This window comes from Spermophilus citellus (assembly GCF_964194105.1).
Source record: "Spermophilus citellus genome assembly, chromosome: 2".
In the NCBI taxonomy this organism is placed as follows: Eukaryota; Metazoa; Chordata; class Mammalia; order Rodentia; family Sciuridae; genus Spermophilus; species Spermophilus citellus.
Window position 1 is genome coordinate 210,220,574 of NC_138183.1, and position 23,944 is coordinate 210,244,517.

At 42.6% G+C, this 23,944-nt stretch overlaps 2 protein-coding genes across 12 annotated transcripts in view; one reads left to right on the forward strand and one right to left on the reverse strand.

The window, feature by feature from the left end:
• Positions 1-23,944, reverse strand: part of PLEKHA7 (pleckstrin homology domain containing A7) — a 211,191-nt gene that overhangs the window by 58,382 nt on the left and 128,865 nt on the right. For 10 of the 11 annotated variants that reach the window (XR_014020499.1, XM_081280911.1, XM_081280908.1 and 7 more), the window contains 5 exons: positions 11,650-11,761; positions 10,614-10,718; positions 7,810-7,882; positions 6,176-6,276; positions 54-229 (listed from right to left, as the gene is read on the reverse strand). Coding sequence is in view for 10 of the 11 variants with exons in the window: in XM_081280911.1 (XP_081137037.1) it covers positions 54-229; positions 6,176-6,276; positions 7,810-7,882; positions 10,614-10,718; positions 11,650-11,761 (567 nt within the window). In the remaining variant the exon portion in view is untranslated. Of the gene's footprint in view, positions 1-53; positions 230-6,175; positions 6,277-7,809; positions 7,883-10,613; positions 10,719-11,649; positions 11,762-12,539; positions 12,664-23,944 lie in introns of those variants that run through there. The other variant, XM_081280909.1, reaches the window with a different exon arrangement.
• Positions 19,515-21,977, forward strand: LOC308642854 (afadin- and alpha-actinin-binding protein-like). Its single transcript, XM_081282227.1, has one exon. The coding sequence runs from the start codon at positions 19,778-19,780 to the stop codon at positions 21,314-21,316; it is 1,539 nt and encodes a 512-aa protein (XP_081138353.1). The 5' UTR covers positions 19,515-19,777; the 3' UTR covers positions 21,317-21,977.

The window sequence follows — 23,944 nt, forward strand, 5'->3', positions numbered from 1 at the left end:
GGTTCCCATCCCAGAGTAGGAAGCTCTGGCAGGGACACTCCATCAGAACTGACCTCTTCAGTGATGATCGAGATAGCACCTGTGCAGCCTGGTTCATGGCTCTAATCCAGGCATTCATGTCCTCCTGGGTGTCAGCACTGAAGTAGTAGGTCCTCATGCCTGACTGCTCAGCCTGAGAGCCCACCGTAGAGCTGTTGTAGATGAGTGCTCGCATCCCTGTGTGCACAGCCTGTAAGCATGGAGATGGAAATCCAGGACAAAGAGAGTTTAGTACACATTTCCCATCTAGGAGCAAGAAGGAGGAGACAGCTGGCCATGTTCTTCCCCTTCCAGACTAAAAACCGCAGCACCAACCAGCTTGGTTCCACACCTGGAAAATGTCAGGGGCTAGATTCTGCTTCCTTAGTGCTGTAAGGCCCAGTGAGAGCTATGTCTGTTGTCCATAAGAAAAGCCCTGCAGCTATTTCCTATTTATCCTATTTCTACTTACCAAGAAGCACAGAGGCTATGCTTATTTAAGAACCGTGTGTGTGTGTGTGTGTGTGTGTGTGTGTGTGTGTGTGTGTGTTGCTATAGACCAAACCCAGGGCCTCAAGCTTGCTAGGCAAGTACTCTCCCCTTTGCCACATCCCTAGCCCCAGAAACAGACTTTTTTTTTTTTAATCCCTATTCAGTAAAAGTAGACTCTTAGGATTCCCTGTTTTTGTTTGTCTGAAGCACATAATTCCTGGTTTGGCTAAAATCAGACAAGAACTGAGTCAAAATCAGCTGCAGCAACATGTGGCTTGGTGCTGACTTTCACCAAGAGAATGCCCCCTTCATATCTCACTGAAAGAACATTGTCCAAGGGGCCTTTATACACAGCAAGGTGTCTCTATAGAGACAAATGGGGCCCATGCCCACTGTGCTTCAACTGCACGGCACAAATGTGATGCATTTCCACCATAGAAGCTGGTATTCTGTCTCTTTGAATAGTCACTACAGAGTTGGAGAGCTAACCAACATTTGATTAAAAACTCTCGTGCATCTATTAAGTGCTTCTGTCTCAAGGTGCTTTCTGGGAAGAGGTGCTGGGCATGACCCCTGAAAAGCAACTGGGATGGTTTGCAAACCAGAGGCTACACTAGTTTCTCTCCCTGTGCTCTGATAAGTAGAGACCAATTTTTTTTTTTAAATTTGCAAGTAAAATCTCACCCAATATACATAGGAAGATGGTATAGAAATAAGATTTACTGAGTGCCTACTTGGTGTCTCCTAAGTATTTCCATGATTTCAGTCTCATTTTAATCCCCATAGCCTTGAGAATACAGACAGAATCTCTGTTTTACAGATGCATCAAATGAAGCTCTGAGATGTTAGGTAAATTTCCCAGATAGCAGGTTCTTCATAACACTTATCATTAGCTGGTACTATTAATTTTACACACTTGTTTGTCACCAGGTTATCATCTGTCTCTTCTTCTGGATTATAAATTCCACGAGAGCAGGAACCTTTTCTATCTTGTGTACTACTGTATCCCCAGGAAGAGTATTTGGCACATAGTAGATATTAAATAAATATGTGTTAAATGAATGAAGGAAGAGTTGGAGACCAGGTCTGACTTCACATCCAGGCTTCTCTGTACAATGCTTGCAGGTCCTCTCCAGAAATGAAGGTGATTATACAGATCACTGGTCCTATAATCTGTTTCCAGAATGAAAGGCAGACTCCACTAAGGACCAAAAAAAATTTAAAAAGTAAAATTAAAAGCAAGAAGATTGCACGCTTCCAAAATGGGTGAATGAAAACTTCTCAGATGAACCTTTAGAATTTATTTCTCCTTACATTTAACATCTGAGTCTAAAATACATATTAAATGTGGACCTCTTCTGATATTCACATGTCCGAATTCACCTAGCCCAGTGTCAAAGGAGTCTAGACAAACTTGGCCTTCATTCAAAGCCCCTACAGTGACTGAAGAAACCTTACATTCTTCCTTTGTATATCTTAGGGGTATCTCTGGTCCGAGGATGGATTCCTCCATCTTAGCAAGGTGGAAATGCAGCAATAAGAAAGAGAAGGAACTTATTCATGTCTTATTGAGAATCAGCATGTGTCTCCTGAGTATTCTTAGCGTTTTCTGCCTAGATACAGAGGGTTCTGGGACAGGTGCTCACCCCACCAGACACAACACAGTGAATTCTTAAGGCATACTAGAAATGGTAGGTCTCTGCTGTACAAGAATTCATGTAGCCAGCCTTGTCCAGGAATCAACCCAGGACATGCCTCAAGCATGCAGACATGAGTTTGCACATCTGTCAACAAATGGGCCTTGAGAGTTGCACCTAGCATCACAGAGGAGTTACGCAAGAAGACAAATATAAACTCATTCACTAATCAAACTGTAGGAGGTGTGTGCCTGCTGCTCTTGGCTCTGAAGAACAGGTTCCCAAATGCATGCTGCCTGTGCTGGTGCATATTAGATATATTAACTGTGAGGGCAAGAAGGACTGGAGCTCCCATTTCATCTGGCCAAATGACCCAAGCCCAAGATTTCCTGAGCCTAAGGAAGATGCCAGGGCCCAGATGACCTGAAGTCTCCTCTTTCCTCCCTAGTCTCATCTAGGAAATGACCTCTTCCTCTCTCTTCTTTGCTTCTTGGTTAACAAAATCCTACTTGGCAACTTATATATGACTGAACAGAAACCAGGCTATGCCTAAAAAAAAAAAAATGAGGCTATGAGCAAGGAAGCATTTCCCTCAAAAAACATAATGTACCTAGGATGTGACTGCTCTGCTGGCTCTTAAACCTCAGGTCTTGATACAGCAATTGGTGAAGGGAGCCAGAATCCTTCTACTTCAAGCCCCTCAGGACAGCCTTTAGAACAGGGGGGAAAAAAAAAAACTTATGTGGGAAATAAAGGAACACCCAGAAGGCCAGGGCCCACCAACTGGTTGATCCTCCTTGAGCTTATTCATGCAACAATAATTCATCATTTATTGTTTACTAGATAGAAAAGTGTGTCCTAAAAGTTGGAGGGGCAGCCTGAAAAAAGGCCATGACGGTTTACAGACAAGTAGGAGGAGCCCTAGGACAAGGATCTACAACCATAGTAAATGTTATCAAAAGGTTCAGGATGCTGTGAGAGGGCAATGGGAACATGGCCTGACCCAGAAAATGACTTAGAGGAACTGACATTCAAGCTGTCTTCCACATGATAAGCAGCTACTTAGTAGGAGTAGCAGGGCGGAGAGGCCACAACCCTAAGAAGGACGAGAGCACAGAGTATTCATCTTCAGGATGAAGCCAGCATGACTAACATAGAGAAGTGGAGGGAAGAGCACCACTGGGAGAGCTTCAGCTCTGCAGAGAGAAGAGCCCAAGTTGTGAGGCCCAGGACACAGAACACTGCATTTCTTGGAATGTCTAAGAACACAGATTCTGAACTGCCCCACAGCCCACTCACTAGCACCCCAAAGAACAATGCTGCAACCCAAAGGGAAATCTTTCTGTCTCAGGAAAACAATGCCTTTTCTGCAGAACCTGCTGATCATGACCAGATCTGCAGAAGCTTTCTCTGCTCTTTTAGACCCTGATGACCCCAAATACCCCTAAACACATGATGCCTTCTGTCTCCCAGATTTGGGAGATTTGGAGATTTGGAGAACATTCTTGGTGAAATCTGTTTTTTTCCTTTTCCTTTCTTTTTTGGGATGTTGGGGGTTGAACCCAGGACCTCGTGTACACTAGGCAAGTGCTTAACCACATTGAACTACATCCCCATCACTTGGTGAAGTCCTCCTAAGGAGGGATCAGGGAGAAAGAGGAGGGAGAGAGAGAGAGAAAGGGAGAAGAAGTTGTTTAACACACATATGTTTTCTTAGAATCTATTTTTATACTTCCCAATGAAGTGTTAAGATGAAATATATATAGTCACAATAAGTCACTCTAAGGACATTCCAAATGCTGCTCCATCCCAAACCATGTGCGGCATGTTTGCCCAGAAGTGATGCTCAACCCAGAAAGGAGGGTTTTCTAAGGAAGACTTTTAGGCTGCAAAAGGCAAGTTCAAAAGCCATTGAACAATATGATTTCAGAACAGCTCCTGAGTTACAAAGGAGAGTTTCTAAACAATACAATAAATGATCATTCAAACCTCCTTTTACCTCCTGCAATGTGCAGGAAGTGACTGAGAGAAGGCATGAAAGGAAAAACAGAGAAGAAGAGTAAGAAACTGTCCCTCCTTCCTGTAATTCAAATGAAAGAGAACAGAATTCAGGGTAGAGTGTGGCCTCCATCATCTTCCAACTTTGTGACTTTGGGCAAAGTTTCTAAAGCGCTCTGACCCCGACTTCCTTTATATATAAAATAGCCAATAATACTGACCTCTCAAGTTCTCCAGGAGCATTAAATGAGTTAACATGCATGAACGCACTTGGTTTTACAGATAGAAGGCAATACTATTCCATGCCTCAGAAGTGAAGGAAAATGCCAGAATCACAGATCTGTAGCAATTCTGGAGTAACACTTGACATGAGGGAGGACAGCTCCAACCTGCTGATAAATGAAGCTGAAGTATCAGCTTATTCTGTGCTCCCTTGGAAAGGGAAGGTAGCAGGAAAGTAGGTGTTATGGTTTAGATGTGAGGTAGCCCCCAAGGCTCAAGTATGAGACAATGCAAGAAAGCTTAGAGGTGAAATGATTGGTTTCTAAGAGTGTGAACCCAATCAGTGCCTTTATCCACGGATAGGGATTACTGAATGGTAACTGTAGGCAGCCAGGGTGTGACTAGAGGAGGTGGTCCCTGGAGGCATGCCTTTGGGGCATATATTTTGCCCTTGTTGAAAGGAGCTCTCTTTGTCTGCTTCCTGGTGAGATGTCCTAAGCCATTTTTCTCCACCATACTCTTCTGACATGGTGTCCCGCCTCACCTCAAGCTCTGAGAAATGGAGCCAGCTATCTATGGACTGAGACCTCTGAAACCATGAGCCCCCAAATAAACTTTTCCTCCTCTAATTATTCTTGTCAGGTCTTTTTTGGTCACAGTAGTGAAAAAGATGACTAAAACAGCAGGTGACACCATAGATTCAGTAAGCACCACCATAGATTCCAGTTCAAGATGCTGGTGCAGAAGATCACTTGCAAAAGCCTCTCACAGACTGAGGACCAAATGATAACACCCCAGCCACTACATGTTAACACTGGCCAGCCCTTCCAGAGAATGGCAGGTGTCCTGACTGGGCCTTTTCCATGGTCTTTCAACTATCTATGCCTGGAAAAGGTGACTCTGCTATAATGCCTGCTGCCTAATACTCACCTTGTACCCCCAACATAGGAGAGCCAAGTGAGAGGAGTAGTAGGGTCAGGAAACCCTACCCAGCTTGAAGTGCATGGCATTCTCTTTACCCTGAGCAGCTGTGAGAGGGCAGGGATTCTCTTCTACTGTCATCAGGGCTATTGCTGCAATGTTCTCTACTCCAATGCTGTAAACTGAATTGCCACTTAGTACAATTGATGATCCCCTCACCAAGAAGTACTGCAGTGAAGGAATCTGTGGAGGCCACCAATGGAGAAGGCCTCAGGACTCCCAGGTTTGGGACTAACCACCACCTTCCTACAACTTCCACACAAGTGTCAGAATGCACCAAAGGACTGTCACCAATGATCTCAGCCCGACACACTCCAAATGGCATGACACAAAGGAAAAGGGGTTCTGCTAGTGAAAATATCTGCCTGGGGATCCAGAAATTTTATCAATTTCATTCTAATTACTTTACCACAAGATAAATAAAGTGAACAAACCGGACAGTTTCTTCAACATGCAGGCTCCCATCCCTCAATGTGAGGACTCATAATTTAATTGACATAAATCCATTGTGGGGATCATCAATTATACTAAATGGGTGGATACTGGGTACACTGGCTAATTAAGTTGATAAGAAGGCAATATATAGTAGCGGGGGGGGGGGATGTTAATATTGAACAAATCTGGAGGACTCCAAAGTTCAGATCTACATGAAATTACTATTGACATATTATTCTAGTTTAAATAATTTATATATTTGTTAATCTGAGTCTGAAACTCTCTAGCTTCCTAACCGACTTCCCTCCTCCCAAAAGCAACTGTGTGTATAAAGGCATTTTTCAGAACAGCTTAACGTGGAATTGATGCAGAAGAGAGAGAAGGGGCACTACCTTAAAGGAGTACTTGCGACTTATGCGATCCTCAGGGGCCACAGGTGAGATCACATAGCTGGGTAGAGGAATGCTCCCCAGGACCACTTCTTCTCGGCTGTCTTTGAATGGAAAAACACATTAGAACAACCTTCTGGGTACCCTGTTCAGGGCTTCTTCTCTCTCCCCGGGACTATGGCCATCTCCTCTTCATGAATCATTTAGACACTCCCTGGGCACTTTTGTGCAATGCTGGAACTATTAAGGTGAACCACACAGGGCACTCCCCCCAAGAGCAGAGAGAATCACATGAGCACACTCAAATCAACCTGGAAAAGGGCAGTATGGCCCGGGCTGTGAGGAAGTTGAGAAGGCTTTAGAAAGTGTTTGAAGTCTTTTCAAGGACAGACAGGGAGGCACATTCTGGATGGGGCAAACCTCATTGGCAAAGTTACAAGACTGTGTGAAAAATCCTACCTTCTAGTTCTGTTCTCTCTTCCTCCAAACCATCTTCTTAACCAGTGGTGTCTTACTGCCTATGGAGAGGGTCCTGTTGCTCTAACCTAAAGGCACTCTCTGATTCCTCAATGGACACAAAGTCAAATTCGCCCTGTCTACGGGTGACAGTCCTTTCATTTTGGCCCTTATTCACCTCTGGGCTTTATCTTCTAGTATATTCTCCATGCAAGACTCACTTGGCCATAAGGTCTCATATACTTTGTTCTGCTCCTAGAACTTTACTCAAAGTTGTATCCTCTCTTCATGATGCCCGTTTCCTCCCACATAGACAAAGCTCTACCCATCCTTAAAAGCCCAACTCAAATCCTATCTCTAGAAGAGATATATAATTCACTTGTTGCTTCCCCTGAACCACCTAAGGACTTCAGATGTCTTTTAAAGCATCAATCATAGTCTAGTCTTGTCTGGTAAGTGCCTTTCTCTCCTCCATATGTGAGACTTCCTTCTCAACACTGCCCAGTCCCAAACTTAATGTAGTCCTCCATAAATACTCAGATGGTCAATTCAATTCACCAACTGCCCATCCAACATCAAAGAGGATAAATCCAGATGACGGGTTACAAAATATAATTTATCTATACTTCTCACCTCACCAGATTGCCTCCCAGGTGTAACTATATTTCAAGTAGGGCAGAACCTGATTTTCTGGATTTTGAGACCCTAAGTAGTAAACAAACTGGATTCTATTTCCTTGAAATCAATAGCCTCACTTTCCAGTGCTAAGACTGGTAAAAGTGAAGTCACCAATCATAAACATAAATAAAAACATGGCCAGGCACGGTAGCGCACACCTATAATCCCAGCAGCTCAGGAGGCTGAGCAGGAGGATGCAAGTTCAAAGCCAGCCCCAGCAAAAGTGAGGCACTAAGCAACTCAGTGACACCCTGTCTCTAAATAAAATACAAAATAGGGTTGGGGATGTGGCTCAGTGGTTGAGTGCCCCTGAGTTCAATCCCCAGTATCAAAAAAAAAAAAAAAAAAACAAAAAACCCACACTTGACAGGGTAATAGGCTACTAATTAGCTCAGACTATTAGTGTTAGTGTGTCTACTGGATTTAAGAAAACCACCAATTGTGTGCCCTTACCACCATTCTCTAACACAAACAGTTCTTGGTTGGCTGAGCCTTAAACTCACCTTTATAGTAAAACAAGCAGTAATCAGCAAGCACAAACCACCTCCTTTTCCACAGTCTCATCCCAGAACTGTCCTGCAAAGCAAAGAAAAGCAGTCAGGACACTATCTGAGCATACTGTTCCCCTCCAATCATGTACAACCTAATAACCTAATTCTGGATCCAAGACTTGCCCATATTCACTCTTTCAATAAATTAATAAATATTTTATTGAATAGCTATTCTTTGAATAGGGCATTGAATTAGATTCAATGTTGGTTTATCACAGGAGGGTTTTTTTTTTTTTTGGTCTCCAGGAAACAAATTATTATAATCCACCTTATTTTAGAAAGGAAAATGTGAATTCAAAAGTACAGGTCTCCTATTAATAAAGGGATCAGCTCTTAACAAAAGGAAGTTTTTTATTTTGTTTTGTGCTGTAAAAGATCTTCATTTGGGCTGATTAGAAAACTGAATTTGCATAGTATTGAATATAGTTTAAGTTAGCTAATTAATTAACTGAAGTAATGTCCCCTTTTAACTAAGCTCAGTTCTCTATGATAAGGAACTGATTTTGTTGTTGTTTTACTTCCATTCAATGTGGAGATTGGATTTTCTTTGCTATAAAATTTCCTTATAAAAATAATCTGGCTTTACTCATATGAAATGTAAAATTTTACATTTATTAAGAACATTTTAGTGGGGCTGGCTGGGGTTGTGGCTCAGCGGTAGACTGCTGGCCTACCAAGTGTGAGGCCCTGGGTTTGATTGATCCTCAGCACCACATAAAAATAAATAAAGAAAATAAAGGTATTGTGTCCACTACAACAACAACAAAAATAAATATATAAAAAAAGAACATTTTAGTGGGGAATGAGATTGATCAAATTATGTGTATGTACGAATATAGCATAATAAATCCCACTTATGTATAATTATAATGCACCAATTAAAAAAGAACATTTTAAAAATAAAAATAAAGGTAATGTGTTCAACTACAACTATGAAAAAAAAAGAACATTTTAAATAACTATGAAAATTCAAAAAATATGGCCAAGGGAGGAAATTAGCAATGTTTCTAGGGTCAGTTCTCTTCAAAACCTAAGAAAATCTCAGAGCTGTTTTTAGCTAAAGTTGTTAAAATTCATCTTCCTTATGCAGAAGTTGTTTGACAGGCTTGAATTAAAACAAAAACAAAATAAAACCTGACAATTTCTAAACCTAAACATGAGGTTTGTTCATCCTTCTATCAAACTGCTAAAACCAAATTTAACTTGATGATGTCATCCATTTATCAATTTTACCTCCTCCAAATTGACCAGATTATTTCTGAGGTCTTGGCACACAATACCTGCTTCCTTTTTAATGGGATTACCCATCCTGCCATACCTAGTGCCAACATCACTTATCTTGGGAAGCCTTTCAGAACTCCCCAGGCACAGCTACACTCTGCTGTGTCCAGAGTGTTCTACACAGACCTGTTATGGGTACAGCACAGTCACTGGGTCAGCAAGGGCATGGAAAGAGGGGAGAAGAATTATTTACAATCCCTTCCCTCTCCTTCCATGTTTCCAAGGAGCATCCTTTGTTCAACAGGGACAGTCATACACATGGAAAAAAATCAGAGATTAAATTACTCAAATAGAAAAGAGATGTAGCTAAAAGAGAGGAGAACAGAAGCTGTGAGGGGTGGTGGGTAGGAGCAATAGTTTGGGGCCAGAGGCAGATCTGACAGAAGAGACTGAGCGCTGTGAAAGCTGTACCAAGAAACAGAACTGGGGAAACACACATCAAATGAACTTTTTGGGAATGTTCCCATGTAGTGTGCAACATAATGTCCTTCTCTGACTTCCCACAAAGTATTTTCTAAAATGGATATCACTGCTCTTGGAATTTGATTGGTGGCTTTTGGGGATGCTGACAGGTAGCACAGCATAGGTAGATAGGATGCTATGACAAGATGGATAACAATGTGACACAAGAGATGTGCTGTTTCCCTTGGCAGATGATGAGCTCCTTGAAGACAGGAACCACATGTCACTTATCTCTTTATAGGCTCTGTGAGAGCATTCAGAACATGGCAAACGCTTGGGAAGCAAATGAATGAATGGCAAGGAGAGAAGAAAGGGGACAAAAGAGACACCATCCTGGGAGCTCATAGCCCAGCATGGCCATAGGACTACAAGGGGATAAACTTGGGGTTGGAGATGAAGCATGGCCTGGGGGAGACAGAGATATCACTTCCTCACTGAATGGAAGTGGGAGGAGGAGGAGCAGGTGATGGTTCTGAGGTCTCTAACCTGTGTGCCCAGGAGAGTAGGTATAGTACCCACATTATTAAGATCCAGAAAAAAACAGGCTAGGGGAAAGAGAAGTAAGGGGTGTGGAAATAATGAGCTGAGTCTGGCTGATTTGGAATTTGGGGTGCTAAAGATATGTGTGCTAGAAAAGAGAGAGGAAAAGATGGGACTTTTTCAGTCAAATGATAATAAAGACTTTAACATCAGGAAGGCAGGTTCTAGTAGAGATTGGTGGTAAGGCTGAATTCAGGCTGACCCATTCACACTATGGCCTAGGTCCCAGGTCAGCCGATAGTACCAGTGGTCAGAGGTTGAGTGGGTTTTGGGAGAGAAGCTGTAACCCTTCAGCAGCCAGTCCACTCATAAAAATGAACAGCAAATCACTCAGCATGGTGGGCAGAATGCACCTGTCCCCACACAAACTTGGGAGCAAAAACTTTGGTGCCTCTTCCTGTGTCCTAGGGCCAGGAAAAAGAAAGAATGCAGCAAGGGCCATCCCTCCACCTCCCACTCCTCAGCCTCCTCACCTGCTTGTGCAGCCAGCCCCTCACCACCACTGGAACATTGGGGTTTCTCCGAATGGCCTGTTCCCTCTTCCCAAAACTGTGGACTTTATTGCTGGACTTAATGATCTAGGAAAAAGCAGAGTTAAACTCTAGCAGCAAGGAATTTAGGGAGGCGCAAGAAAGCACTTGTGGTAGGAAGGCTGTTGGCTCTCGCTGCTTTACTCTAAGGGGCAGCACCCTTTGATCAAAACAGCAACGAGACAGAGAATAGGCATGCATATGGCCATAGCATTCTAATTAAAAAGCAAGCTCAAGACCTGGCAAGCCTCCCAGCTGGGTCACAAAGAAAAAATTTAAAGGGATTTTTCAACCAACTCACCAGCAGCTGTTGTCTCTAATATGTCTATGGCTCTCTGGTGTAAAGCTATTTTTTGGTCATAGATTTCTTGCCTATGTCCTGATCTTTACCCTCCTGTCTGGGTTTGCCCTTCAATACTCTCCCCCATTCTGCAATGCTGACTCTTCTCCCTGATCTTTAGTCAGTGTTCCCACACACTGAGCACAGGAACTTTGGTGCTCTTTCCAAGGACACCCTTCCTCAGGTCCATCTGTTACAGAATCTCATCAGGCTTTAACACACAGCCCATAGGAACAACAGTGTGGCCTTCTCAACACATGCCAGGAAAGTAGAGAATGTGTTCAAGGACCCAGATATCAGTCCTGGTCTTTCAGCAATCACCCATTTTCTTGGACAAGGGACATAATGCCTCCTGACCTCAATATCCTGGGCTGGGATTGTGGCTCAGTGTTAGCATTTGCCTTGCATGTGTGAGGCACTGGGTTCGATTCTAAGCACCACATATAAATAAATAAAACAAAGGTCCATTGACAACTAAAAAAATATTTAAAAAAAAAATATCCTGTCCTATCACTTAGGGAGGATACTTCTTAGGGATCTCCCTCACAAAACTATGGTGATGATCGAATGGGCCTCTGATTATAAGGGAGCTTGGCAAAATACAAAAGGGAGAGATGGAACCAGTGGCCAGGAACTCACCTTGGGTCCAGGCTTGGCCTCCAGGGTAGATGTCGTACCAGCTGTGGATGTTTCACTGACCATGCTGGATGGTCTTTGGTTTCTCTCTTGCTTTGACATATGTGGGTTTGGCCTGTGGGGAGACATGGGGAATCCAATGTGTTAGTGCCAAGCTGAGGAGTGGGAAGTGGTAGCAGAGATTTGTTCCATGTTGGAATTGGTTGCTTGGCCTTAGAACGATTCAGGCCAGATTTTTTAGAGACTACCTGACTCCAGACTACAGCCGAAGGGCCTGCCCTAGTGCTTCAGGGAACCAAGAGAAAGACAGATGGGCACATTTCCACAGCCAGACAGCCACAAAGGCGCCCAGACTGTCATCCCTGCCTGTTGTCCTAAGGTCCTCATACTTGCTGTCCTACTCGGGTGTCTGTGACAACTGCCCCATCAGATGGGCACACACTATTCTTCACAGGAGGCAAGAGCAATTCATACCCTTACACACACACACAAACACACACACCTCTATTTCCCTGACTCCCAAAAGAAACTGTTTATAATTAGTAACAAGAAATCACTTGCGCACACATGCACACCCCCATATACACAGAGAATGCTTACATAAATGCCGATGGGGCTTGCCTCCCAAAATAGACTACTCAACAAAGAGTACTATTCTGGGAACACTCCATTTGCCCCAAAATAGAGCCATAAAAGATATTAACCCCTTGTACTATGCCTGGAGAGGCAGAAGAGATGAAGCCTTCCATGCACCCCAATGAGGATCCCTGGTGCTTCCCTATCAGCATCCCAGAGATGCAGTACATTCCACTGAGAAGTTGCCCTGGGAGGGCCAGCACACTGGGAACATCTTGGCTCGACACTAAAGAGACACTTGAGAGCATTCTCCTCACCTGCCTCCACAAAGCCCCTGCATCTGCCAGTCTTTCAAAGCAGTAGTGACAAATACCTCCACACAAATTCAATACCTCTCTCGAACAGTTCAATACCAGATTCCAAGACCTTGCCAACTCCAGGACCAGTAAGCTTCCCTTTAAGAAGAAGTCTCAGTGTTTGGTGGCTGGGTTTTGTCCACTGTTCTGACAGGCAACAGGATCCAGGCAGTTTGATGCCAGTCAGACTATAATAAATTGAGACTCGCTGCCTGAAGAATAGAAAAAAATCTTTGGATTTTTTGGAGGACTGTACCAGGACCCTGAAGTGATGGAACTAGAGAATCCAGCCAGACACAGCCAAATAAAAAGCACTTGAGATGTTCTTCAAGAGGCTCACTTTTCGAGAGGTGTGATGGAGAAATTCCAGTTTCCACTGTAGAGATCCGATGCTCTCTTCAAAGAACAGTGCTGCTCAAAGGAGAAGTGAACTTTCACATGCTCTGAGCCAGAGCCCCAACCCTCTGTACCAGGAAGGAAATTCTCCACACAAGTCTCCGTGACTACTGTGCCCCCAGAGCAGTTCCAGCAGTAGGACCACTGTAGCAAGCTTTCCAAGGGGCCAGGCCCTGTGGGATGCTTGGCAGCTGGAGGTGCACATCCCACCAGCAGAAAGATCACTGGCTCCTTATCAGCTCAGGCACTTACTTCAGATTCCCCGCCCCCGGCCTCCATCCCAGCCAGACTTTTGTTATTGCTCCCCACTCAGAAGGAGAATGTCACCATGCTCTGCCGCTCCCCTGTTGGCAGACACTGTGTGCAGTGAGAGATAATCACCATTTGGGGGTGGGAAGGGGCTCTGAGAGGCTGCCTTTTTCATCCTCTGCTTCCAGGCAGAACTATGTCTGAAACATGGTTTTCAGCTGGTTTTACCTAACTTTAGATTTCCAGAGGGGGAAATAAGGAAGAAGAGCTCTCAAGTTAAGGCAGATGACTGAATCTCTAGTCAAAATTCAGGACATACAGTCCAATGACAGAAAAGATTTGTCTGGGATTTTATCAAATTTAATTTGCTCTCACTTAAGCTACTAATAGAGTCTTATTGTATATGGAATATTTGAGAAATATAAGAAAAAGATAAAAGCAGAGTAAATAAAATCACCCAGAGTCCTGCTATCTAAATGCTTGATAAATTTATATCCACTCTTTTTTTTTTAATGCCTGTTTTGGGTTTTAGGGGGGTGGGCACTTTTTGGTTTTTACATAATTGTGATCGTGAACTTACATCTTCATTTTTTAAACCACTGTAAAATCATCAACATGATTTTAAATGACTACCTCATTTTCCATCAATGGAAAATGAGACACCCAATATCTTCTCTGTAGGACAAAGATTTGTGATTGATCCTGGAAATCCAGAACAAATGGATACTGTTGCCATTTCTGTACCTTACAATTTTGAGTTCTAACTGCCTCCCCACATGTTCTAACCCCCAGCACTCCCCAGCCATTCCCTAGTGGAAGAAAGATGGCAGCCTTGGGTAAGCCAGGAAAGAGGGTATGACAGCCATGTGGGGAGCCATCTATGAACAGATTTTGGCTATAGAAGGACTGACTGTGGCTATAACTCTGGACATCAGTGAATGACAGCAGTAGATGGGGGAGGAAAAGAAAGGAACATACAATGACAATTCTAGTTCTCATGCACTGTGCTGCTCAGCCACACCCAAAGGAAGCTTATGAGAAGACATGATGAAAGTCCAAATTCAATTTGCCCCAGGGAAGAGACTGAGTTGTCTATATGAACACAGAGCATGTCCTCCCCAGGGCCTCTCACAGGCAGGGACAGCTCCCAACTCAAGCCACAGACTCAGCCAAGACCTGGTTCTTTGAAAGATCAAGGGACAACACAGCTACCCACCCTGTCCAAGTAATAAGATCTGTCTTCAGCGGATATTCCTCTGAATCTCCTCAACATGGATCATGGTCTTTCAGATCCTTCACGGGCGATAAGTCTTTAGAAATAACTACAAGTTATCCAGAATTATAAAGTAGAAAAAACAATGGTGGTCATGCTTGGGGATACCACTTGGCATTAAATAGGAATATGAAAAAAGTTTCCAAATAATTTTTTTTACTCGGCTGAAAAACTGGCTCTGATAGAAACTACTACTAGTGGTTCACCTCAAAAGCTTAGCAATGGGAACATCCTTGTGTGACACATTCGGAACAGACAACACTCCAAGGGATCTCTCTCACTTGGATATGGGAATGCCAGTACATTTGTTCCAGCCAATTTCATCTTACAGAGGTGTTCCCCACTTAAAAGCCTGGGAAGACACTGATTTGTCCTCAAGTCCTCAAACTGAGTGTACTGTACTGGTAAGTCTCAACCAAGAAATGTTCCCATCCCAGAGAAGAGCCTGTGTCCCTGAACAAAGCAACTGTGAAAAACACATGCCCCTGGCATGCCCTCAGGCACATTGATTCATGCAGATCCCTGGGACAGGAGACCAAACAACCTGCACATGCAGACTCTTGGTGTCATTAAACAAAATCTATTAACTTAAAAGTCTGCTTGCTGGGTTTCTGTGCTATCTGGATTCCCAGTACAGTGGGATGGTTTGAACAAAGACCTGACTTTCCTTGGTTTAAGCTACATGAATGCCAATTATTTTGCTGGAGGGCTGTGGGCTGAAGTTCAAAACAGAGAGCTAGAGTTTTTGCTCAACTGCCTCCCATGGGAAATGCACAAGAGAAGCAAGGACTAGATAAAGTCAATCTGGAAAAAAAAAAAAAACAGTTGAAGAATGACTAATTCTACTCTGAACTTTGTCAAGGATGTTTTAGGGGAGCCTAGGCAGGAAATGGCTTTCTCTATGCTTCGATTTCCCCATCTGTATAAGGAGCTGCCTTCTGCTTCCTGCATGTCCAGAACCAAATGCACATGACATTGATAGAATTAGCCAGAAAGGAAGGTTATGAGTACAGAAGTCTTTTTTTTTTTTTTCAGTAGGTCTGCATTTGGAGAAATTTGTTTAAGGAGCCTTAGCTGCCGCTCAATCAATGGCATGAACTGAAGCACCAAAGAGGGATCATAGCAAGACCATTCCCTATTCTATATGTCATAAGAGTTAGGACAAGGACAACCAACCCTGAAGGATAGGTACGAAAGGTCAAGCAGGTAAAGGGACTAGGTGGCACTTGTCAAGCACCTACTATGGCCCTTTCCCTGTATTACTTCAGTTTTACCATCTCCATTTTGTAGATGAGGAAATTGAGTCCCAGAGAGATTAATGACTTGCTTAAGACAATAGCTGAACCCTGAAGCCTGAGCTTTGCCACAAAGACTGTTCCATGACAAGTCCTGAGGTCTGAGAGAAGTGGGTTTTGGTTCTTAACCCCAAGGCCATGCCCAAACCAGTGGGATCCTGGGGTATTGGAAAGAGCAAGAGCCCAGGTAACTGGATCTCGGCCAAGCTCTGAAGCTTACTGACTCCCCCACAAATCACATCCAGATCCCTGAGTCTCTGTTTCCATTTTGTAAAATGGAGTGAAAATTGCCTTTCATCTCACAAGGCAATTATATGTATTGAAATGACACTTTGAAAACCATGAAGCACTGCATGAAATGAAACGCATTACTCGTGACTGTTACTAGTGGAGACCCCAGAATTTAAATCCCACCTACAGTTTATTTTTATTTTGAAGGCACTTCTCTCCAGAAAACTCAAGGTGCCAAACAATTAGTTTATAAACAACAATCACTTCCTATAAAAACAAAGAGTGCTTTATCTGTGAATTTTTTAAAAATATTTTTTATTAGGGGTTGGGGTTATGGCTCAGTGGTAGAGTGCTCGCCTAGCATGCATGGGGCACTGGGTTCAATCCTCAGCACCGCATAAAAATAAAATAAAGATATTGTGTCCACCTAAAACTAAAAAATAAATTAAAAATTATTTTTTAAAAAGTATTTTTTATTAGTTATAGATGGACATAATACATTTATTTATTTTTTATGTGTTGCTGAGAATCGAACCCAGTGCCTTACACATGCAAGACAAGCACTCTCCTACTGAGCCACAACCTCAGCCCTTTATCTGGGAATTTTTTGTTGTCATTGTTGTTAAAGTTTATAAACTCTGTGGAATAACCCATTCTGAAATAGTGTCAAGAGTCATTAAGACTACAGCAGGAAGTTAGAAAGCTATGGGGAAATAAGGATCTCTTACTGAAAATACCTCGTTAAAGGACACGTGTAGGCTACTGATAGGCCAAAAAAATGGGATCCTAGATTCATATCTGTCCTCAAGAATTCTACACAGGGAGCTTAGCTAAAATTTCTAATATGAAAGGAGGAGTACATGAGAAGAGGGCACAATTACAGACACCAGCACATTTTTTAAGGAGCTTACGCCCACCAACTAAGAGGTTTGGAAAAAGCAATACACAATGAAAATCAGGAAAAAAAAAGAAAGTTCTTGTCCCAAATAGGCATAGATACCTCCACACCCCCTCTTCCCAGAGAAAGAGACGCAGACAGACCGCCAACGCTCACTGTAAACTCCCAACACCCTGGGGGAGGCTGTCTGACATGGGATTTCATTCAGTAACTGTGGCCTCATTACTCAACTATGGCTTTCTGTGTTCCTTCTCCTTCCCCCTCAACTCCTCTTAAACACAGGCTACAATTCCTCATCCCACCCCAGGAGCTGGAGGCCAGCCCAAACAGCACCCCCTCACCTGGCATGAAAATAACCCTGTAAGACTTGCCCCTCAACTTAAATCAGAGAACTAACTGCCTTAGTTTTGGCATAAGTCCCTGCTCTGTGCATGACCTTGGACCAGTCTCTTCCACTGTCCAGGTTCAATGTGTATCTATGCAGGAGGAGAACTGGCCCTGAACCTCTACTGCTACCTCCACCTCTGCTCTGCTCTGCTCTGCTCTGTCTCAGAGATGCTCCAGTTCTAATCTATGTCTTTGGCAAGCCCTCTTATAACCTATCTGAACCTCCCAGACTAACAAGCAGCCACTTTTTCATTAGACAATGACATTTTCTAATGCAGATCTGAGCATTTCCCAGACTTGTGGGGGAAGTAAAGCAAGAGCACAAGAAGGAAAAAACAAAATTCATAGGAAGAAACAAAATTACTGTTTGCAAGAAGCAGCTTCCATTCTACACACAGCAAAGCCACCACTGCAGCATTTTCACCCTAGAGTCAGAGCTGAAGACATGGTTGCTGTGTGGCCGTGACTGCATCCCCAACGCCAATGCCGATGCCCTTCAAATCATCCACTACAAACATCAACACCTAGGTGTCTGAATGAACTAAGGTCCCCCTCCCCATCCCTTCCCCTACCTGTGACTGTCACAAATGCTGTTTCTGAATCCAGGTAAGAAAACTGAATGGTCAAGTTTCTGCATGTGTTTGCCAGGTGTTTCCATTTTTCCCCATTTTTTCTGCTGCCATGGCAACCAAATGCAACAGGCAAAGCTAGTCTAAGACTGTCAGCATCTAGAGATAAGGTTCTGGCTCTAACAACCACAGATGGAAACACCTCAGCCTCACTGCCCAGAGCCCAACAGATGAGCAGAAGGATGGACTCCTTTGGATGCTCTGGAGTACCCTCTCTCCTGCTCCCTTGCTGATAATCTCTTATTACCAGCTTTTACCAACTTGTAGCTACAGAAGGAGCAGGAGGAAGAGGAGACAGACATCCCATAGCAGCAGGAGATACCTAGCCCCTAGGCCTAGAATCTGCACAAGCCTTAGGAGAGTCTTGCCCTGCAACCTGTAAAATGAATCCCTCTCAGCAGAACTCAAAGATCAGGAAGATGACTCTTACCTTAAGCAAAATTGCACCTTTTAAAATGTTATCCTCCAAATACCACTTAACATTTCATGCAATTTCACTTGTGTTTCTTTTACAAATAATCCAATGATAAAAATAGAGAAGGGACAAACTAAACTCACCAGGACATCAGGGTGGGCAGGCCAGATAGGGCACTTTCCTGGTTAGGAGCCTCCATGGAGATCCTGCATGCTTTCCAGCTGACTGCTCAGACTGACAGAGGGCTTCTGAAGTTCCAGAGCAATCGCATAGTCTCTCACAACCCCAGGCCCCACCTCAACATGAAATGCTTGACAGAGCCTGGGGATCAGTGCACACAGCCTGCTGTCAGTCAGCTGCTGGCGTCACCACTAAGGAATGCTTCTCTCCCCTTCCTGAGAGCTGTAGAGGTGTTTGTCAGCAGGTTCCTGGGCTGCCCAGAGCCAAGGAGAAATTGCTCCTGTGCAAGAGCACCCAACACTGAAACCAAAGCCCTGGGCGTCCAATGTTAAGGATGTGTGTGGCACTTTTAGCAAAAAAAGGCTGGCTCCAAGCTCACAATTCAAAAACGTCACTAAGAATCAGGAAAGAGGCTTAAGAAGAGCACAAATGATCCAATCTCTGAAAATGAGGCCCTATAAGAAAAGGTTTGAGAACATTTTCTGCAGAAGAGATGGTTGAGAAGGCTTGGCATCTTTCAAGCAAGAGTGAAGTGACTATGGATTTTCATTACCCCAAATACAATTACAATTAAAAAGTCTATGCAGCAGTAGCATACTCAGCTGGCAAGCTGTTTGAGTATGGCCAACAACAAAGATTGTCCCCTGAAGAACACTCAAGTATGCAATATAGCATGTTGTTTAGAAGCACAACATCTGGGGCCAGAATTCCTGGATTTAAATCTTGACTCCAGGAGGAGGGGCGGTCGGCGGCGCGAAGCCCGCGGGGTCGCGGGCGCCGCTCTTGGACACCGTGAGCGGTGACTCCCCGCCGCTCCGGGGGGGGGGGGGGGGGGGGGGGGGGGCTAACCGAGATGCCTACTTAGAAGAGTGACAACAGCTGGTCTACATGTTTCAGTGCTAAACTGGTTCCTCAGGTATCCTGGCTCTGGAAATTGCTATGGGAGATTGGATGACTATTACAGATCCAGGTCTGTCTGCAGAAAGTAAAAATATCTCTCAATATACCTCAGAAACAAAGATGTCTCCATCAAGTCTATATTCACAGCAAGTGCTATGTTCTTCAATACCTTTATCAAAAAAATGTGCACAGCTTTTTCAGTGCCTTTTGCACAGAAGAGAATATTGAACAAAGTATTTCATATCTTGATCAGGAATTGACCACTTTTGGTTTTCCTTCATTATATGAAGAATCCAAAAGTAAAGACACAAAAAGAGAATTAAATATAGTTGCTGTTTTGAATTGTATGAATGAGCTACTTGTACTTCAGCGGAAGAATCTTCTAGCTCAGGAAAATGTGGAAACAAAGAATCTGAAACTGGGAAGTGATATGGACCATCTGCAGAACTGCTATGCAAAACTTAAGGAACAACTGGAAACCTCCAGGAGGGAAATGATTGGGCTTCAGGAGAGAGACAGACAATTGCAATGCAAAAACAGGAATCTGCATCAGCTCCTGAAAAATGAAAAAGATGAGGTACAAAAATTACAAAATATCATTGCAAGCCAAGCTACTCAGTATAATCATGATATGAAGAGAAAAGAACGTGAATATAATAAGCTAAAGGAACGTCTGCATCAACTTGTTATGAACAAGAAGGATAAAAAAATAACCATGGACGTTTTAAATTATGTGGGGAGAGCTGATGGAAAAAGAGGCTCCTGGAGGACTGGTAAAACAGAAGCCAGGAATGAAGATGAAATGTACAAAATTCTCTTGAATGATTATGAATATCGTCAGAAACAAATCCTAATGGAAAATGCTGAACTTAAGAAGGTTCTTCAGCAAATGAAAAAGGAAATGATTTCTCTTCTTTCTCCCCAAAAGAAGAAACCTAGAGAAAGAGCAGATGATAGTACAGGAACTGTTATCTCTGATGTTGAAGAAGATGCTGGAGAACTAACCAGAGAGAGTATGTGGGACCTATCTTGTGAAACTGTGAGAGAGCAGCTTACAAACAGCATCAGAAAACAGTGGAGAATTTTGAAAAGTCATGTAGAAAAACTTGATAATCAAGTTTCAAAGGTACATTTAGAAGGTTTTAATGATGAAGATGTGATATCACGACAAGACCATGAACAAGAAACTGAGAAACTGGAGTTAGAAATTCAGCAATGTAAAGAAATGATTAAAACACAGCAGCAACTTTTACAGCAGCAGCTCGCTACTGCATGTGACGATGATACCACTTCACTATTACAAGACTGTTATTTGTTGGAAGAAAAGGAACACCTCAAAGAAAAATGGTCTCTTTTTAAAGAGCAAAAAAAGAATTTTGAGAAAGAAAGACGAAACTTTACAGAAGCTGCTATTCGCCTAGGATTGGAGAGAAAGGCTTTTGAAGAAGAAAGAGCCAGTTGGTTAAAACAGCAGTTTTTAAATATGACTACATTTGACCACCAGAACTCAGAAAATGTGAAACTATTCAGTGCCTTCTCAGGAAGTTCTGATCGGGACAATCTTATAGTGCACTCAAGGACACAGCAGAAGAAGCCTCACAGTGTGTCTAATGGGTCTCCAGTTTGCATTTCTAAACTGACTAAATCTCTTCCTGCTTCACCTTCTACTTCAGACTTTTGCCCAACACGTTCCTGTGTATCTGAACATAGTTCAATCAATGCACTGAATATAACTCCTGAAAAAACTACACCAAATCAGGTTGGAAGAGAATGTACAAATCAGAAGTGGAGCATAGCATCAAGACCTGGATCACAGGAAGGTTGCTACAGTGGATGCTCCTTGACCTATACAAATTCTCCTGTGGAAAAAGATGACTTACCCTAGATGTGTGGATGGGATTTTTTTTTTCATTAACATGTTCATCAGATTTCACATCTAAGTTGAAACAGGGTATGTCATAAAGTCAGTCATCTCTAATAATTCAAGATGGTCTGAGTTGTTTGTTTGGACTTTCCTGTCTTCCCCCAAAGAGCTGAAATGCTAAATGTCTTTAAAAGGATATAAAAGCTTTGGATATGTATTTTTAGTAACAGAAACATCTGGTTCTGTGAATAAAGGAATGTATAGATGTTTGGATGGAAACAAAGCACTAGAATGAGTTTCCTCTTTATAGGTATTAAAAATAGCACTTTTAGGAAACTGATTATTGTAAATGTTTAATTTTTGTCCCAAATATAGTTGGCATTGGAAGTTTAACCTTTACTTGAATGTATACTGTAGATTTTTAACAAAGCAAGTTCTATATTTATTATGTTTAGTGTGATTTTGAAATTACCTCTTTCATATGTTTTAAATAAAATGAAATTTATGTATGTTTTGTACATAGATATACATGATTATGTTAAGAGGCTTTAAGACTTAAAAACTTCTACACAACCATTAGTATAGTAAAATTTTCAGTTGTATTCTGTTTACAGGTGTGTTAGGACCATTGCCACATTGCATTTAAGGTTTGTTTTTTTTTTTAATCCATATGGGCAATAAATATTCGAAAATCTGAAAAAAAATAAATAAATAAATCTTGACTCCACCACTTACTAGCTTGTACAAATTTATTGAGTCTAATGACTGATGCCCACCCCCCTTTGGAAACAAAGAACTAAGAACTGAGAACTAAATAGCATAATAGAAAGGGTGAAATGAAAAAACACGTACTCTAGTCATACAGCAAACATAACTTGTTGGCAACAGGCCCAAAAGTGCTACTTCCCTTATTAATCTGAACTGTGAGTTATTAAGGGTAATCATTAATGCTATCCAATAAAAATGTGTGATTTTTTCCCCCAGGTACATGGTGGATAAGCACTTCCCTACTTCTCTTGAAGTTGGGAGTGGTTCTGAGACTTGCTTTGACCAATGAAACATGAGTGGAACAGCTAGTGTATAATCCATTCAGGTCCCTTTTTCTTGCCTTTGGCAATTGTGAAAAAAATAGAAATGAAGCCTCCCTAAGTAAAGATGACAGAACATAGTCTTTCAGGTGACCTACAATGGACACAGAACAAAAATAAAAAATATTTTATTTTAAATCATTAAAATCTTGTTTCTTGTTATCACAACAGACCCTAGCCTATCCTGAATGATTCTGTATGATCGACCCAGAAACTAGAACACTTAGGGCTCTTGTCTTCTGTATCCATCAGACCATAGCTTTCTCTGTACCTCTCATCTGTAAGATAGAAACCGTCTTTGGGTGGACATGCACTGATTATTCCAAGCGGTTCAGATGAGTCCTACCTGCCAACAGGTGAGGAAGATTTACCTGTTTATACCCACAATGGCCTAAGAGAAGTCCCCATGGAGATGGGCCTTATAATTTTTTTTCTTCTCACAGAAAGAACCCAAGATTATTTGACTAAAATCTAAGCTTGCCACCACAGCCCAAAGAATGTTGGGTATCTGGAGAATACTTATGGGTGAACAGAAGAACTTGGGAATAACTAATGAAGAATGAGAAGTTTAGTAAGTTTTCTAAATCAGTGGTTTTCAAGCTTTTGCCTATATCAGAATCACCCGGGAAGCTTGTTAACAACCCAGATTAGTGGGCCCTGCCTCTGAATCAGCAGGTCTGGATAGGCCCAAGAACCTGTATCTTTATCAAGTAACCAAAAGACACCGGTTTAGAGACCACACTTTGAGAATCACTGCTCCAGAAGGATTAGCTTTAAGAAACCGGAGGTGGCAGCTTTGGTGAGGGGAATAAATGGGGTTATAACTCTCCAGGAGTTGGACTTACCAGATACTCTTTGGAGAAATAAAGGAAAGGCCCAGTTTTACCTTTTCCACCCAAGATACTCATTTGACAGTGCATGTACAAGAACACCAATGGTCATCACAGTCATTTATCCTCAACACATAACACCCTTTACAACAAAATTGAGTTTCTTTAAGGGAACAAAAGAGGAATGTCATTTATTTGCATATTTTTTTACCTTTATTTATTTTTATTTGGTGCTGAGGATCGAACCTAGGGTCTCTCACGTGCAAGGCGAGCGCTCTACTGCTGAGTCACAACCCCAGCCCCAATTTGAATATTTTCAAAACACTTCCTGCAAGAGGAAATTATGCCTTAGCCTCCAGAGTTTCTGCAGGAGATATATCTGGATGTGTTTCAGGAAGGAACAATTTAGGTAATTGGCTACAGCCTTCCTCTTCATCTCTATCTTCACACTCCCCTTCATAAACCTCCACTACAAGTCATTCTTCTTGACTTCTGACCCCACCAAAGCTGGTCATACCTTGCATGTGTTGTTCAGGACCCACACACATGTGCACACACACTAATCTTCCCAAATCTAAACTGTCCCCTTCCTTCAGTTTAGGGTCAGACTTCTTTCATCTTTACCAAGTCCTGTCAATTTCAGCTCCCAAGTATCTCCAGAATCCACCCAATGCTCTTAATTTCTCACTCTAGTTCAATTGGTGTAGACCTTCCATGTCGTACCCTATTTC